General features: G+C 37.5%; 1 protein-coding gene across 1 annotated transcript; it reads right to left on the bottom strand.

Moving 5' to 3' along the window:
- Nucleotides 1-218: 218 nt before the first annotated feature.
- On the bottom strand, nucleotides 219-19,462 carry LOC145209587 (growth arrest-specific protein 7-like). Its single transcript, XM_080079906.1, has 15 exons — nucleotides 19,147-19,462; nucleotides 18,660-18,788; nucleotides 18,131-18,221; nucleotides 17,839-17,904; nucleotides 17,642-17,703; nucleotides 17,202-17,405; nucleotides 16,761-16,850; nucleotides 16,155-16,264; nucleotides 15,624-15,698; nucleotides 13,799-13,877; nucleotides 11,032-11,141; nucleotides 5,700-5,781; nucleotides 5,073-5,118; nucleotides 4,138-4,316; nucleotides 219-1,773 (listed from the first exon to the last, which is right to left on the bottom strand). Exons 1-15 carry the CDS (start codon nucleotides 19,201-19,203, stop codon nucleotides 1,660-1,662), a joined length of 1,494 nt encoding a protein of 497 aa, XP_079936032.1. The 5' UTR covers nucleotides 19,204-19,462; the 3' UTR covers nucleotides 219-1,659.
- Nucleotides 19,463-19,778: the final 316 nt, after the last annotated feature.

The following is a 19,778-nucleotide window of genomic DNA, read 5'->3' as shown; positions in this document are numbered from 1 at the left end:
CAACACCTACCTCAAAACTTATCCATCTAAATCACGCTTCGGTTATGAATGCTCTGAGCCCTGACGAATTACCTACTGTTAACCCATTGTTACGCCACACAAGGCTCACTATTTACTCGCACACCACGTGACTCGGTATAAGTCAATGACAACTGGCGCGTCGCTATGACAACGGCGGCCGACGACGCGAGCCTAAAAACCAAGTCATATCCACCGTGGCCATTTCGATGATTTTATTTCGCAAAGGAAAAGAATCAAAATACAATTAACGCCTGTTGATGACGTCATGCTTACGTGGTTGTGACGTAACGACCTGTAACTGAGTGGAAGATGAGATTGTGTGGACGAAGTGCGTTACGTCATAAATTTGCAGTTGTGTTGCACGAGTGACGTAGCCAATAGATATGAACACAAAGGCGCGGCAGTGACGCAATAGAAGTGACGTAACGATCAGAAATAGTAAGGCACCGGATAAAAAAGCTTCACGTAAATGCGAGTATTTCTTAAAACGAGGCGCAAAAAGGCAACAAAATCGAATTTTAAAACAAAATCTTTTGCGAATATTTAAGGCGGCGCGTGAAATTTAAGGCGGTTACAAAGGCACTGAAATTCTGGTGAAAATACACAGTACCGCATAGTAAAAGTCCGTACTCGCTACGTCAACACAAAGGGGTTGCTGGTGCATAACAACGAAGGCGGTTTTATAAACACAAGACATGATTGACAGGTCATCAAACACACGGTTTCATATGAAAACCGTGTCGTTCCACGGCCTATGTGATTGTGTGAATCAAGGTGTACCTGTGATTCAAGGTTTAGTACAACGTACATAGACTTAAACTTATAGTGGCTTGTAACACAGGTGCTTGGTGTTGTTTGTTGCGAAAACAAAGGCAGTACCACAAGTACAGAACACTCTACCTTTAACAAAGTACCCTTGGTAGCTGTACTTTGCTTATAATCAATTTTACTAGCCATTTAAATTGTGCGCATATGTGTTTAGATTTCGTCGAAAGTTTTTGTGGTACGGTTTGTTTTTACGACGCAGTTATACAAGAAATATTGAATACACATAGTGCTTTAAAAATAAACAAAAACAAAAAATGCATTGCGTCTGTTTGCGACAACGGAAATTCATCAGAACGCGACAAAAATACTGGATGAGAGCAACTTATTGCTACGGTGAAACTTTTAATGGGGGGCGAATAAAGATACTTTGCATTGCGAAACGTATACGTACAACGGTTTTTGAATATTTATCCATCAAGGGCCTTTGAAATAGATCCATTGAAACAAAAATACAAATTGCAACATAATACGTAGTTTTGGAAACCAGTAAGGTGAAGATTGAAACAAAACGTGTTAGCTTAAATTGGATTGTGTTAAATTTAAGGTTGTCTTGCAACGCAAATTTAGGTTTAAAACAACCAATCCGTTAAAATAAACAAATATAAAAAGCAGGCTGTCTGATACAGAAAATAGGACAACGTAAATGGCCACAAAGCCTCAATAAAACATAACAATAAAATAAAGCATAAACGAAGCATTTTGTCCACAAATTGCGCCGCAAGCGGATGTTTTTTTACAAATACACAAAAAAGAGAAAAAAGAAAAAGGCGCACAGCGCTCTGTCTCGAAAGCGCCAACAAGTGGTCAAGGTCATACCACAAGGTCAACCGGCTTCACTTTACCAGTAGCGTTTTTCCGTACCCACAATTCCCTGTCCTTGTCGGCGTCGGTGATGGCCAAGTGCTGCACGATGACGTCACAAGTCTGAAAACCAAATGTTACGTCATTATAAGTAAAGTACGTAGAACAGTGGTTCTGAAACGGTCCCTTTGCCATTATTTCGAGGGCTCGCGGTCCTCAAGCTTGAATGTGTATTTCAGAAAAACGAAAGTTGATTGCAGGATTTTAGCATGTTATGCAAAAATTCGCATAACATTGATCCAAAAGCTGGTTGTGACATCACAGACAAGACGCAAACATTACGATTGCGCGAGAACAATTGCCTTTTTGTCATGCAATAAATACCAATGTTTTGCAATCGAGACAGTCGATTATCAATTCTACTTTGATTTGAACAGATTCAGTGGCAGAAACTGACGCCAAATAAGATTATAGAATTACTTCAACCTCCTCGCCGCCCCCCCCCCAAATTGCCTAACGGACACCTAAAGGACCGCGGACCCCAGTTTGAGAACCGCTGATGTAAAACTACAATTTTGCATGGGTTAAACAATTCAGGTTTAAGTCAAAAAAATCGAATCAATTTGTTTTTGGAACTGCGCTATAATCAGCTGGAAAGCTGGACAATAAATATTACTCTAGGAGGCAAGCAAAAATATAAACAACCTTCACATAAGCTTCGGCCGCTGGGTGACGCCGCAGAGCACAAAAAGACATCACCGTCAGACCAACATCGCCTCAAGCCATTATTTTAATACGGCCCTAACTGTACATATACCACGCGTAGTTTTAGGCGAAGTAATACTGTACCAATCAATCGTAAAGAGACAAAACCCCAAAAAACACTATGTGACGAAGCGTTGAACAACTTACAAAGTTTGGTGCGAGATTAGGCGTTTTTAAGTAAATATTACATCACACAAAAAAGGTTCACATTAAACTAGTTCCATAATTGAATCTTCAAATTGAAACGTGCTATTTCGTTTGGATTATAATGCACCTTCAAAATGTAAAGCACCTTTGTGTAATGAAACTCGCAAATTGCAGAAAAAAAAGCTTTGGTGATTCCCGTGTCGTAATTTAAACTTGGTTTCACTTTTTTCATCATTAAAGTGTTAAACAGATTTTGGTATAAGAGCATCGAACATAAGGAAAAGCAATGCCTGGTTGTGAATAACAGTTAATAGTGGGAGATAGCCCGGCCGGGCTGCGGCGACCAAATTTTGCACATGTGCCAAACGCCTCATAACACGCACAAACCTCTGATAACTCGGCGCGCGCAAAAAAACGCATATTGGGCCAAATACGCTGTTTAATCAATAAATGCGTCGAAAATGTGTCAAATGTCCTGATCTGGCACGAACGGGCGGCCTACAACGTCTGTGTTGCCGTTTCCGTGGATAGCTAATCATCTGGAAACGGCTGGAAACCCCGACAAAGCGGAAAGCGTAGGATAAAATGGGCAATGATATGAAGCAGTTGTGCCCGAATGGCCGTATGACTTCTCATTGTCGACTTCCAAAACGGTATTAATCTTGTGACATTTGGTAAATACTAACGTCTGGAAAATCCCTTGCATTGCTTGACGATTTGGGATAAGTTAATGTTGCATTTCCCTGTATAAACGTGCGTGAACTTTTGAATTTTTTGGGTCGCAAATATTATATGATTTCAACTTGTGCAAAATTTATCACATTTAAAGTTGAAGTTTCCTGTATTGAAGTGTGCAAAACGTGAATTAGTGATTTTTTGGAGTCGCAAAGATTATGACTTTTTCTGGTCGCAAATTGTGAAAAATTGATCACATTCGGAAAATCCTTGCAGAAACGACTATTATTTCGCAATTAAAATGATAACAGATAAACTATTACTTTCTTAATTTCCCAATTATGTTTAAACCATTTTTTACATTTGCCCGTTAAAACTATGTACGAAGCTTATCAAACATTTCAACTTTAACACAATAACATCACACACGTGACGTAGATTCACAAATGTGACGTCAGCGCTCAGCCGGACCGTGACGGCCTAATTGCGCTGCAGGATGCGCAGTGCCAAAGTCGAGCGGGATCGACCTTTCCGATTTTTCAAATAGCAAGGTTGGCATTGTGCAACATGGACCTGCTTACGCAAGCGGTTTACGCAACGTCTAGTGGAGCTGGCCAGCTTTTAAGCGGCTTCAGTCCCAAGGGATACACAACTGACGTAGGAGTCTGATCGGTAACAGTCAGACGGGTACAAGATTTGGTCACCACACGGGCAAGCGCCTATTACTTCATTGGATGGGTATATGAAACTCCAATAGGGCACAAAAGGGAAACAAATCTGGCAAACACTTGCGCCATGAGGTTTGCTTCCTGAAAAATGGTATTTTTGCCAGGTTTCTTATGATGAATATGGGTTACACGCCTTACTTCAAATAAACTTTACTTTTCTTGTGGAAATTACCTGGTGCCGTTTCGTGGCACTGTCTTGGAGCAGTTTCGCATAGTGGGCCAATACCGACTTTACTGACTCGATCCTGGCCACCTCATGGCGCTCTAGGACGAGTGATGACGTGACCATCTCTTCAAACCAGTGTTGTCGAGTTTGGTTGTAAGCTTCCACGGCATGAGTTAGTTCTTCAGCTGCACAGAAAATCGGTTTCAACACACGAAATTTCACTCTTTTTCCACTAGGATCTATCAACTGATATATATATCATGCAATTTTTAAGTAAAATGCAATTGTTTTCGAAAAATTTGCACTTTTAAATTACTCTTGAACCAAACTGGAGTGTATTTGAGGATACGAAAGTGTATTAAGTTGTTGGGCAAAGGCATTATTATGGCTGAAAGACTATCCATGCTACGCTTATTACTAGGAACAAGCATAACCAAGTATTGTCTTTAACACAACTAGTATAGAGTGTTTTGAAATGTTAAACCTAAGTTCACAATGCAAGACACAACACTTTTTGAATAAATGGAATGCGAAAAACGGTGCTTTTGGTTTTGAAATCATACGATTACGGTTGATGACTCAATATATGTTGCTTTTAGACAACATCATTCAAATACAAAACCAGTCACAACGCCTTTTAAACCTACTTATATGACTAACGCTTGCAATATCAATAGGTGAATACAAAATAGTACCTGGCGTTACAACCATTAATGAACATTCAGAAGCCGCAGAATGTCCAACGCGCACTAATTAATACACTCCGTCGCTCATTTGCCAATCGACATTCGGGTCGTTTGGAAGTCGTTACCCACTTTGGCAAAGCACGACCTGCTACGGCTAGTGCACCTGATGTACCACGTGACACTTGACCGCAGGTAACCCCGCGTGACGTCAGGGTCCTATGGTTTAGCCCGCAATAATCTGTTACCGCGAATTACCTTGTTTGATGGACTTCTTCTTGGCTTTGTTCACGTCTTCTTTGGTCTGTAATAAAATAATATAGCATAATAGGTCATATCATATGTGACTGAAAGTAACCCCAAATACGCCGTTTCGAACCCGCTTTGCGCAGTCACCCGTAACAGCCGTTTTCGATTTTTTAAAAACCTGGCTAAGTATTTAAATATTTTGTCGTTTTTTTACATAAGTCGTAAAGTGATATAAAATCTTGTTCTAGAACCTCTTTAAAACGTTTTAGTAAACGTTTTGGACCTTGCAACTTATGTTAACAATATCACACTTTTTAACGAAGTTCAAATTTCAAAACGTCGAGAAAACCGTAATCCGCATGACTAATTTACCAAGTTTTACGAAAAAACTGTGTTGGTTTAAACATTGGTGGAAATTCTTCTGTACGCAGTAGGCTCGGAGCAAGGGAGAATTTGAACGGCAATAAATAACTAAACATGCCGCCGAGGGCGTTTATTATTTTATCGAAAGCGTTTTGTTGAATCCACATAACAGCCGATGGCAACTCAATAGTTAGAATGTTTTTGCTAAATGAACGGAAGTTTCAATTTCCCTTCTCAGCTAGCTGCCTATTTGTACAAGAAAATGTAGCTTACGTGTTTAGGGGAATTCATTTTCATTTCAAGGTCACGACCCCGTTCGAGAAGAAGTTGCTTGGCCCGTTCTGCCCCTTGATACCTGAAATCAAATCACATTATTAAGCCAAATACACACCAAATATGTAAAATTTGAAATTTAAACAGATTAAGACCGTGTATAAATCGTCACGTTTAAGTCTTTAAAGAACTGAAAAATATGCATTATAGGTGCAAAAAGCAGATAAAAATGAGAAGGTTAGGTTATAAGTTGTATTGTTAACATGGTAGTTTCGGTGTGGACCAATGTTCAATACAATTTCCGTGTGTCTTTAGTACACACAAGTTTCCTGAGGTAACTGAACACCAAGTGTACACATCATTAGATATGCACTACATTTAAAGTTCACGTATCGTAACGTCGATAGACTGGCCAGCACAATTTTTGGTGTCTTTAATGTTAAAACTGATATTGACTAATTTTGGGGTGCTGATTTCAAAAATCATTACGGTTTTCTTTAATCAGGTCAACTTTTTAAGTTATTTACAAAATCAAAATTTATGACCATATTGATTCAATGACTTTGAAATCACGCTTTTGTGTGTTTGCTAATGTTTTGTTACATTATACACATCAATTTCCTACAGTGCAGTCAGTTTCATGGCATGAATATCCGTTCTATGCTTATGCTCTGTCTAAAAATGATTGGTGCAGGCTAACGGTAACTTTAAACTATACGTGTTTTATGGAGTGATTTTCAGACTAGTAAAGTAAGGTGGTAAACTAGAATTAATAGTGGCTAGGTCATCTATAAGGTGTTGCATGAAATAACAAGATGTTTTATGCTACATTACTGGTGAATATCCATACAACATAACTAAAAAATATATATATCTGTATCAAATGTGCATATCTTGCACACTTCAAAGTGGCTTTAGGGGTTTAGGACAAGCAATGGACCCCACTTACCTAATGTTGATTGGAATATTGCCGTAATGGACAAAAACAGTAGAAAGGGACTGAAATTATTAGAAAGAGTACATAACTAAGTTATTAAGCGGTCTGAAAAATTTGGCACAAAAATGAGTATGAAGCTACACTTTCCTTAAAACGTAGGGGATATAAATGGTGAGAATTAAGCTGAAAGGTTCCAACAGGATATCAGTAAAACGAAACGTGTCAGGGAAGAGGGAATAATGTGGTCCTGGCTAACTGCTGTTGGTCAATTAAACGGGACGATATTGCTGCCACTCAGTTCCGAAAGTTACCAGAGTACATGTGTAGGCCTATACCTGATAACTTACAAATTTGAAACATTTTTTTTGTTGAATTTTGTTTGTTAGGAGTGTCCATCTGTTACATTTAAAATTAAATTCGAAATTTTGTTCTTGCAATAACGATAATTCCAAATAAAATACTCAAAACCAGTTTCCCTATAGTGTATACATATGGATTGTTTTTCAAACAAGGGTGTACCATAACAGGAAAACTAGACGTGATACAGATAAACCGATTGCATTTTTGAAATCAGGGCACTAGAATTAGTCAAAATCAGTTAAAACATTACAGACACCAGTGAAAAAATATTTTTTTGTTGCCCAGTGAATTATTTATAAAACTGCTGGATGAGCAATACTCGTTTATACATTATGCCTGTAGCTTACTTGTTTCAAGTTCACATTGATGCTCAACATACATTTGTCTTGCGCAGCTTAGTGGAAACAATAAACTTACGGGCAACATATACCTTTTTCACGGCATTAATGGACCACATATCCTACATAAACTTACGAAAAGGCCGTTAAAGCAAGCTTTATGGGCGTTTCAATTTTACAACCAACTCGTTTCAACCTGCCCTTCTCATTACAAAAACTAATCAAGGCAATGCAAACTCGTCTTGTGGCGGGATTTACGAGTATTTAAACAGAAAAACGGTCTTATCGGTAAAAATGCGTCATCAGTATTAGACGCGGGTCGCTTGCGACAATAACTTTCCTATACAGTGGGGAGAAAGTCACTTTCAGTGAAGCGCAGCCGTCTGTGACGTAAGAATCGCGGTTTGACGTATGCTCAGAACTGTAAACAAAGATTCAACTGTATATGTGTGTGTGGCGTTGCTCAAGGGAACGTCAAACTTTGGCCGATTTCATGACGCAACAGAAATCGAAGGTTGGCAGGTTGATGCATTTGTTTTTAGTGGCGAAAAAACAAAAACCGATTTTTTTAGAAAAATTGATTAATAGACAACAAATCACTCCCACCCAGACGGTTTTATTACTGCTTTTTGCTACCAAAGTTACGAAAAGGTGATTAGAGTTTAATGAGGAAAATAATTTCCCAAAAAGACGTAAAAAGCGACATTCTTTATTATTTAAACGTTTCGGCATACTTATACGTGTTATGATGGGCCACATGCAGTTACTCCCGTGATTGCCGTAATACATTAAATCACAAAGGCTTTCGTGAGTGTGGTAGACCCTTGTAATTGATATGCGTTTGCACATATTTTATGTACATATCAAAACTACGTTAAACGGTTTCTGCAACAACAATATTTTGTGTGACCTGTTTTCTTTGTGTGGCGCGTACGGAACAACACATTTTGAACGAAATCGAAACAACTTTAACGTCATTACTGCGAAAGTGTAGTAGGGGATTTTTCGTTTCCGTTTAAACCCAACCAGCTATAGAAAACGAAAATCGAACGTATATCCTCGTATAACACTATAGCTCAACAAATTAGACAAGAAACTGTTTATAGTGACCCTCTCTAAAAAATTCAAAGTGCATTTCGCAAACAAAAATGCTGGACAATTGGGTATACATTACATCACTTGGTTAGACTAACGAAAGAAGACCATTCTTTTAAGCCTAAACCCTATGTGTGATCGGAGTTTAAAAATAACCAATGTTGCGCAAGCACTTCGGTTTGGCCGCCAAACATAGGTCTGGCGGAGTGTGTTTAGGAATCATTAATAATAGTCCACTGTCACAAGTGAATGACTCCGTTGCCGCTGATAGTAATTGTGACGTCGGTGGAAGAAACAATTACGTTGTTTTTATTTAAAATTGTATTCTCGGGTGTGGCCTCAAGCGTTTACGTTAAGAAACGTTGTCGAAACCCTTGTATGTATTTTAAGCTATTCTGTACTTATTATTTGGGAATTGTTTTTGTTAGTATTTCAATGCAAAAAGCTATACGCGATAAATCAAAGGCCAAAACAGGTGTTATACTAAATCAGGACGTTATTTTTTCTAATATGGATATTTTCAATTTATGCAGCAATTTTTAACGCAGCGAATCAAAATGTCACCAAAGGCATTTATCAGTTCGGCTTTGCTAAGATTTTTATGCTTGTGGTTTCAATATTTAAAACTTGTCAAACTTTTTAGCTTTATGCAACAAATCAAAGGTCATTTGCCGTTCGACAGTAGGTAAATCACGCTCTTTGACGTAAAACGTGACATTATCGGGTTGCAACGGTGGACATTGGCATTCTGATGCACGCCCCAGACATAACTCGACCTCCAGATCAACTGTGAACTTACCCGATTACTGAACATGACAAAAATGCGAGGCCAAGAACGTGAAATAGATGTTTTTGCGGGTTCAAGTCGCCTTTTTGGTTATAAATACGCAATCAAAATATGACGTGAATATGAAAGCTATCTGGTTAGTGCTTAGTGTTGAAAAAATACCTTCGCAATGTTACGAACGTAAAACAGATGTAATTGCGGCCTTTTTGGGCATAGATATTTTACTATTTCAAAGGTGACTAGAACAGTAAAGTTACTGGTTACAGATTTGTCAGCGCGAAAAAAATCAAATTCGCCAAGTCGGGTTATATATTATGGAGTTAAATTTGACATTTTATGAAGGACACAAACTGTCTTTTATGTAGAGAGTTGTTAGAAATATATAAATACGATATAACAATATGACGTGCAGTGGACCGTTTCGGTCCCCCAAATTTCTACAGCGGTTTCCCAAAATTTGCCAGTAGCCTAATAAATAATTCGTTTAAGCAAATATGGCTATTTTTTGGTATTTAAATGAAACACTTGCGGTCTCTTAAAACTACTTAGCGGTCACCCAAACCAAACCTTAAAAAAAACCTGATGACGTGATTAGTAACGCTACTTATTAAAGATTATATCTGTGTGGAAAAAATACCTTCGCACAGTTTTAAAACTTATATTTGGCAATTTGATGGACAAGACTGCCAGACCACTTGCAGAGCAAAAACTATTTTTGCATACGTTTCCAAAACCGCTTTGTTACTTGTTATCAACAGTGCAAGGTTGGTTATTGCAACGTTTGCAATAAACTGTATTCACTATAGTGTTTACATATACGATATCTTTCGAAGCTTATAGTTTTTAAACAAGCTACTTTTCAACCATTGTTCTTAAAAACTGACCTGTTGCGCAGCATTCAGCGCACAAAACGGGTTAAACGTGTTGTGTTCAGAATTGTAAGAACCCGAAAGTACCGAAACCCGGTCCAAAAAGTATGATAACCATAACACCAAAATATCACAGCTGCGTGTAAATTTGAGTGCAAATTTTCAAAGTCTAAAGCACACAAATCACCCAATCACGTTAAAACATCATTAAAAATCCCTTACAAGCCACAAATTTATGAAACGAACTTGGTTGTGCTGACTAACGCACAAACGAGTCGTACGTTGCACGCTACTCTGCACGCTACATTGCAGGAACACCCGATCAGCAAAAATTTATTGTCAGCCACTTTACCCGGATCGGATGCAATTACTTTAAAACCGCTTAAACGACAGAATTCATGTTTGATTACACAACTAGATATTTCACGGAAGCTTACAATTTGGAACTGATTTTTTTTTCTTTTTCGAGTCTTGCCTAAAATCGATTTAAAACTCTAGAGAAGCTGCTTAAGAAATCGTTTTCACAGAAAAAAAACGTTCAAGTGTTAAATATGTGTCATGTAAAATAGAACATGTGCAAACTTGGGACAATAAAATGATGAACCAAAATGACCAAACAGAAACTATGTCGAAAACAAAACGGAAGCATGATTACCTAAAAAAAAAACATTTGGAATACAAGCCAATTTATGAGTGAAAACAGAAAAATTCTGTATATTCCTAGTGGTGACAAAATGAGTTGTAAAAACGCCTCAAACATGTCCTAGTTTTAACCATTTGATCACAAGACTGGTTTTGGGCAGTGGTTGCATAATTTCTAATGGTAACATAAAATTCAAAAGAAAAACATGTTGCACCCAAAATAAATACTTCTATTTTTCTATCACGACTTTGCAAAAAGCATGATATTGTCCTAAATTGATAATGGGAAGCGCAAAAAACTTACTTAATGTGGACTTGCTTCCTTATGTCACTCATTCCCGCCGAAAGCTTCTTTAAATCTTTTTTCGCTTCCTCCTTCTGATCTTGAAGCGGCCGTTCCACTTCGCTGCGCAACTGAACAAGCAGAAAACAACGTCACGCGTGTGCATTAAACCGTGTCCAAACGAGCGAAGATGTTTTGTGATCGTTTGCAACACGATCGTTTTTTGAATCGAATTTGTCCGTAAAAGGTGTTGAAAACGTGGTTTTAGGTCCGTTTGGAACAATCTGTCTTGTAGACCTGACATCTGAGGCCTTTTACTCCAATTACTTAAAGCGTGTGTGGGTGAAAGTTGTTTACTGTTAGTTTTGGTTTTGAACGCCAATGCATTTAATTTTAAAGCATACCTGTGCTGTTGTGATACATTTAATGGCACTTTACAGCTAAATTGACTTCTTCATATCACTGACGATGGCATGAGCGTTTGCCGAAACGTTTGAATAATAAAGCATGTCGCTTTTAAAGTATATTTGTTTTCTATTTGAAAAGTTTTAAATATAACTCGCAGTCATGTTTTGTCACAATAGAATGCGAGTATTAAATACATTTATAATGTACAAACCGGGTTTAACAAATTTGTCATTCAACTGGTGTAATGCTAAACAAAATACTAGTTGCTGTTTGTTTTCAAGAACTTGTATACCGGGTACGCATATCTGTGTTAAACAATATTGTAACAAAACTTTCGTGTCCTAATAAGTCGAAAAACACGGTTTGGTCTTAACGATCGTTAATAAAAATTTACGTCCGGCATGTTTGTTACACTAAAATTGCGTTAATAGGTGATTACGCCTAGCACGCAAAAAAATACAATCATTTATACAATGAATATGACGTCAGGGCGTCATGCATAAACATCACGAGGGAGGGTTTCCACCGAAAGTAGCTCTATACAACGTGGTATATATTTCTAGGCTTTACTGTATGCATAAATCAAGCGCCGAAGCCCGTTTGAGCATAAAGATAACTTCCGTTATTGCTAATTAAAATTTTAGAGCACAACGCCCGCAACTATGTGTTTTCCCACAGCTTGTCTTTCCTGGTATTCGGTTCGTTATAAAGTCAGAGGAATAACTATCTATGTAACATTTTATCTTGCTTTGTATATACGTGAAATGGACTTATACAAACACGAAATATGTGATTTGTTTAGGGGAGTAAAATGGTATAACCAATGCAATCTTATCATACTTAAACGATGCTTATTGCACAACGTAGAGCATAGTTGTACAGGCCTGAAATCCGGACCCGAACCCGAAAGTACAGGCCCTAAAAATGTTTTTGAAAACAAACCGTTCCCGTTGTGTTCAAACTGAAGCCTAATCACGATCCCAAAAGCTCAGGCCAACTACAGACACAGATACCAATGCAAGTCGTATTTCTCATATGTCACGCAAATTCAGTTTACGGAATTCTTGTACATGAACTTTGGAATTCTCACCAAATATTTCTGCCCACGCGAATTCAATATTCCAATACAAAGCCGTAACTTCCTTCCCAATGGGGAGGAACTAACAAAGGAGAAACACTAAATTGGAAATGCGTTAAACTGTGCGGAATTTGAGAATTGTTTCTCAAAACGTGCTCAGTATGGCAAATCAGACCAGATAAAACGCCGTTTAATGTCCATTCGTAGAAACTATCTTTTCACAAAATTAAGGTTGTTTTCTTGCAAAACAAAAGTGTCAGTTTACTTTAAATTTACTTCAGTAGACTTAAAAAACACATTTTTATTAATTAAAGTACGAAAATTTAAAGATTTGACCTATTTAATAGGAAACGTCATATTTTCTTAGCCTAACAACGTTTTCCATTAGTCGTAATTTGCAGCTTTAGTTGCGCATGCATTGTACAGTCTTATAATTTTTCTCAATTTGCACACCCCTGCCGGGATTTGAAACCACCACCCCGACATTGAGTTGTTAGATTTGGAGACCCGCAAAAGTCGAATAAGTTCGATGTAAGTTTGGTAGAACAAGTCTATGCCCTGAAGGCAACTCATGGTAACTATCAAGTAACAGAAAATGAGTATGTAGAAAAGACAGTAGCACGAAACTGGTAAATCTTAAGGGCTTGTTAGTAAACGAGTTTCGTGTAATAACCATGGCATAGTTTCCCCAACATAAGTCCTGAGACTACGGGGTACACGATATCTACACAATAAAATAATGTATATCATAGTGGCATAGTCATCATTTACATGTTTTATACTAACTTTCAGTCCTAAGCTTTTCACATCTTTGGCTGTAGTAGGAAAACATAATGATTAAACGCCCATATTTAGGTTTAAAAACAAATTCAAACCTGGGCCCAATTAATTTGACAACAATTGGACTATGGCCTTAACACCTAACTTTATATATTTGTTTACCACAAAGGGCCAATTACGTTAAAATATGTTCTGTTGGTTAAACATAAATGCCGCAATAAGAAAATACAAACCAATTCTTACGCATGTATAGAGCATTTTGTGTTTACATACAATCATTTTTATGCATTTTCCTAAAGTTTGCACAACAAGTATTGGCTTGCACTTTCAAATCAAAGAAAGTCTACAAATTGAAACCTAAAAATGTGTACATAATGGTCGTAGTGTATTGAACAAGCAACTTTTAAATCTAAAAGCGAGTCCTAAAAGGCAGTGACGTACGTGAGGTGTTTTGTGGCAACGTAGCATGTGAAAACAACCCTTCCTTTTAAGCCTATCGCGTCTTTGCCTAGTCTGGCCTACCTTGTTAGCGAATTCCTGGTGCAGCTTGGCCTCCTGCAGGGCTGCTTCTTTCACTTGTTTCCATGTTTCTCCCAATGTGCTGTGACAAAACGTAGCTTGTTAGGAATTTGGAGTTCGTTAACATAACGTGTGTAATCTCTAGGCCTTGAAGTTTTGCTACGGGTGCGTTGAAAACGTATAGTAATGTTACTCCGGTTAAACCATTTGTTCCCAACCTTTTTCGACGAATTTCTCCCTTAACAGTTCTAAACATTTTCGTTCCTCCCTAATAGCTATAGTAGATGCTAAACCATACAAAGATCATTTAAAATTGGGCGTTGTGTCAACTTCACAGGTTATATTCCCAGAGTTTAAGTGTCTGTTTACAAACCACATGTAAAAATTTAAAAAAGTAAATTCCTCCCCTCAAGTTTCAAAATTTCTCCCCGGTTGGGAACCACCAGGTTAAACCACAGGAATAGTAGTGTCCTGGTTTACCTATGATATTTAAGGCAACCCAACATCTTAGAACACACTAAAAAGTCGTAACGCCCTGCTTTGACTTAAAAGTTTAACAATTTAGCACTTGTATATACATACTGTAACCCAGTTTACAAAGTATTTTGTTAATTATAAGGTTTGGTCTGTTATTGTCGAACAGTAAACAATCAGTTCAAAATGGCATTTCAATATCAATTTGTAGCCAAAGTACAAAATTACTGAATCGAGGCATTATTCAGACGAAACCGACCATCAAAGCGTGTAAAATATTTCAAGGCATATCCAATAAAGTTTGAAGCGAGCTCCATAACACTGCACTACGCAATGTCAATAAACAACTATCGGGCACTCAATTCCAGTGACAGTTTTATAGAGCACGATGTATGTACTTTCACGAAACAAGAACCTACGTGAACCATTGTACAAGCGAACATCTCGGCAAATATTGAAGTAACAGCGCTTTGGAAAGCTTCAAAAACGGGCGAGGCACGTTTAAAGGGGTCGTTAACCGATATCTGAGCACACTGGCGGCCTTTTGCTCGACAAACACCATTTATGTACGTTTATAGGACCAACTCCGCTATTATGTAATTACAGAGGTAAGTCGACTGAGAAATGAAGCTGAGCAGCAAAAATCGACTTGCGTGCTTTACTACCATGAGTCACGTGCTTGATGACATCATCGATTTAGTCAACCAGGTGATTTTGTTTTTGTCAAGTGCGTTAAACAAATGGTGAAGTACGCGTGCTAGTCATAATAGCAGTAACCGCCGTTTTCAAACATAAGCATTTTTGTGTTTCTGATACACATACGTATTTAAACTTTGTCAATTGGAGATGACCATACATCAACGTCATACACTATGATGTGGCAATTGTATTATTAGCTAATTTTTTTTATTTGTGGCCAATAGTTGTTTATAAATTAGTAAGACATTTTAAGAATTCGTTATCTACCAATTAACAAACATGCGACACAGGTATACTCTTTTACAAAGAAACCCACAAAAACTAAAAGCATAGCACGTGAATGAATGCAGGTAATTTTACATTTTGAAGACGTTATCTACCAAATGTAAACTAACATGAATAAAAACAAGTGTACCCGTTCAGAAAGAGACCCATAACAACTAAAAGTGTATAGCACACAAATTATTGTAGTCAATTTCTACCAAATCATCATTTGCATGAATACAACAAAAAGTACATAAAGTACAACAAAATAAAAAATATTTTACAAATACGATTGTGAAATTTCATCTATGTTAGCTGCAATTAAACGCAAAAAAATCCAACCAGTTATAAAGCATCAGTTCGCCACACAAACTATTTAATAAGTACCTACCCTCCTTCCTGTGCAGCATGCATGCTGTTAGCAATTGAAGTGAGTCCTTTCGCATACTGTACTTCTAATGCTTCCCTATAATAAAATACATCACAATTATTGGTGGACAACATCCACATTTACATAAACAGCAATATCGTTACGGCGGTCGTGAAAACAATTAAAAGCACACCACATATTTACTACCATAATGAACATTCAATGGGCTTGGCGTATAATGATTGACACATATATACTGATTACATTACTGCATGCATTGAAATTGATAGACAGGTAAAAACATTACAACAATTGATAATCAACAATATTTGTATATAGATATATATCAGTATGCAATGTGATATGATACGAAGCGAAATTGAGCTATTTCTACTACTGTTTACTAAAGCTACAGCAAAACTTTGATGGTGTGACACAGTAAAGACCCCATTGACTGTCGTTCATTGTTGTGCTGTTGTTAGTTTGTGTACGTAGTGGGGCACGTTGTTGGCAGACAAGCATAGGACAATTGGGCTATATTTAAGAACGTACCTGGCTTTAAAAAGATCGCTCATCTCTTTGCACATTTGCTTGCCGGCAAGCATCTTCTGATAGAGAACATAAAATCCACTTTGGAAACTGTGATTTTCCACTCGGTCAGACTAAAATGCAGATTTCTTGTTAAAGAGGTAACATGCTATAACATATTCTTTAAGTGTATTAGATTATACCTACAGTGCACCATTTGGTCCTTTTGTTTTCTATGACTGCTTTTAATTTAATATGTATACAATAGAAAACACATCATAGAAAATACTTCCATTGCACCTAATCATGGTTGCCTTTTTATAGACAAAAAACAAAGACAAAGAAATAGATTTGAGTTAAACACAAAGTAGTTCTACTAGATTGTGTTTTAGCTGATACACCATAAAAATTTACAATAATGTTACAGGTCATATTCATCAACAAACTAGTACATGAATTTTAAGGAAATCAAAACACAAGGTTTTGGGACACAATAAAAACAAAGAATGATGGATAGGTTTTTAAAGTGACATGCAAAATCGTGCAGAAGAATTTGCAGTGTACGTGAGGATTAAACTTTTGGCCTCAATTCAAACAGGATAGCAGGAAGTATCTCATTACCATTCTTACCCAAAAGTAGTCACAATAGCTGAATTTTCCTGGCTGCAACAAACTTTGTTCTTTTGCTTCCTTATCTGTGGGGTACGAGATTCCATTATGCTGCAAGTAAATGACAAAATTCAATTAAAAGCAATTATACACTGTAAAGGTAGCCTGGGGTCTTAAACTGGCAATAACATGCCAATAAACAGATTGTTGTTTTAAAAGTGAAAACCAAAAAAGTATGTATGCTAAAGTGAATGGTTTTGCTCTGTTTTAATATGTTTACAAAAAAGATAATTTGACTATGATATGTTTTGAAAATGCCTAAAAAATATTACCTTTTGTTGCATACCAGCAAAGGCAACAATATTGTCCAACAAAAGACCTTTGCTACATGACATATATGTTTGTGTGTGCTGATCTGGCACCAAGCAAACATACGGAAGACAAGCAAGACTAAGCACTTACTATCCTTATCTGTGGTTTTGGGCTGTGCCCATTCGACTGTGGAGTATTAGGAGTCGTCGGTCTGGGTGAGCTAAGGTTTGGTGAAGGCGACTTTGGCATGGGCGTCGTTGGTTGAGAATTGGATTGCGCTGTGAGCTGTATAGTTAGCTTGTTTTGCTGTGGTGTGGTCGGCTCAGAGGACGATAATATAGGCTTGGAGTTCGGCTGTACAGCAATAAGTTAAGTGTGCTAAATGTTTGGTGCAGTGGAAAATAAATTAAGAATGCTTTCACTAACAATAGTGTTTCCTACTTAAAATGTGACTTACATTTTTTTTTACAACAGCACTCAATGTTTTGATGAACAGTTGTTTTAAAGTTTTAGTTTAGCAGATTAAACAGGTATACTACAGATTTATTACATATAGGTTACACATCTAACCATACTAGGTCCCATTGTACCTTAATATTTTCTTTGCTGTCTTTATAGTCTGGTGTCAATTCAAGGGTAAGTCCAGGTGGCCCTGGAAACCAAAAACATAGCTTTATCCGAAACCGAAAAGCGTTTCTAGTAAGCAATTTGTATTGAGCAATTCATGAATATGCCAAAGATACTTCCTTAATCGCTTCCTGTAAGTAGACCTATTATTCATACAAACCTGTTGCGTTTGGCTTTGTTGCTTCATCGCCGCTACTTATTCCATCTGGTAATTCCCACGAACTTTCTGTTTAAAACAGTAAAGGAAAATGAGTTTATATTTTGAACTGCTTGAGTCATACCACTGCTAGCTAAATATGTTTTACTTCCCACAATCGGGTACATTAAGCAAGTTATCACGCCACTACAAGGAAATGCTTTTCTGCCAATTTTGCACACTGTTCAGGGGATCATAATAATAAAAGCATTCCAATTTCTATGAATATAAGTCTGTGTAACAGTAAAAGACATACTATTTGTTCTTGTATTGACATAGTAAATTTCTCCAGTTGGCGTTTTCACTTCATTCCATTCATCTGATGTGGTTGATGATACTTCGGATTCCTTCAAACAAATATTTGGTTACTCATTCCTTCAACATGACACAATAAACTTGGTATATTTAATGGAATCTTTCTGTTAACACAGGACAGACAAACATACTCTAGCTGTATTTTCAGCTTTGGGAAGTTTAACATTTCCCAAATTTACATAATATTCGCAATAAACCTGCACACCTTATATTTTGCGACAAAACTACTTGGACACACAAACAACTAGACAAAGCTTTTAATGTATTTTGCTTGTGTACAATCAGCGGCTTTTATTTACCACAAACAGACACAATATTGGAGATATGCCTTATCTTTAAGACTTTAAATACATGTTTTGTTGTTTACCAAGTTAATCTTATAGAAAACAACCGCAAAAATCAGCATTTGGTTTATGACTTCAATTGTAATCCATATACCACCATACGATATTTGGCACAACATGTCGTACCTGTACTTTGGTGACATATGATGCAGGGAACCATCCTCTTCTTCCATTTATTTCTCCTTCCCACCATCCTTCGTCACCAGAATACAAAATCTGGATGGCTTCACCAGCATCAAAGGTTAATGTTGTAATCTGAGAAGAGAGCAAGTGTTTTATTTTCCACAGGGACCAAGACATGTGTTATGCCAACGATGTCAATTATAGTTGCGCACAAGTATACTTGTATACAATTCTGTAAAATCACAACAATTGTATAACTAAGAAACGGTGGTTGTTTAATTAGACACTTGTATTGCAATTTCTAGTAATTTCACAAACAAATCACAAAATGTAACGTACTGTAATGTGCAACGTGTGCTTCATTTGCTTTGGACCAACATGTGCAACGTGCTTTGTTTGAAAGAAGTTAACAATTTAATTTTGTGGCATATTGTTGCAAACTAATTTAAGCGATTGATACAAAGCTGGCTATGACAGGTTTACAACTTACTTCTCCGCCACCGGCACCATTATATGAATACAGCGTCTTACATATTCCTTCCGCCATAGTGGGCAAGCAAAAAGTAAATCCAAATTCGAATATCCGTGTTACAAAAACAACAGTGCAAAAAGTCCGTATAATTGCTTGCAGTTGTCCCACAGCTGCCTCAGTAGGTTAAATCCCGAGTGTAATATTCAGGTGCGGGTAAACAACAACAAGATTCGCCAGCTAAGCACTCGTGTCTCCTCGAGCCGTTTTTGTCTTCTGTCTCGATTGCCGCAGACGCAGACCCCCGGCTTGTCGTGTTTTCGCGTCACAGCGCAATGACGTCACAATTCGACCGTAGGTGTGATGTGCTGGCGACACCGTACGGTCATTTTTTAGTGGACTTTCTGCTTTAATCTCTGCCCTGTTTGAAGTCTGGCACGTTTAGCACTGGTGATTTGATTTGATAGAACTTCTTTCAACGACCAATATAGGCAAATTTACCACTAATAGGAGTTTTTATCAAGCATTTAAGGGGGTGCAAAAAGAGGACCGAGAAACACACGTTTAAAAGCACGCAGAAAACAGACAACAGAATTATCTCGGCCCCAGTCCACGTGTAAACACAACATATCGATTTTACTTCACGAACAGAC

Source organism: Phallusia mammillata, chromosome 1, assembly GCF_965637545.1.
Source record: "Phallusia mammillata chromosome 1, kaPhaMamm4.hap1.1, whole genome shotgun sequence".
Taxonomy (NCBI): domain Eukaryota; kingdom Metazoa; phylum Chordata; class Ascidiacea; order Phlebobranchia; family Ascidiidae; genus Phallusia; species Phallusia mammillata.
Note: the sequence above shows the minus strand (reverse complement) of the source record. Positions and strands in the feature narration are given on the sequence as shown.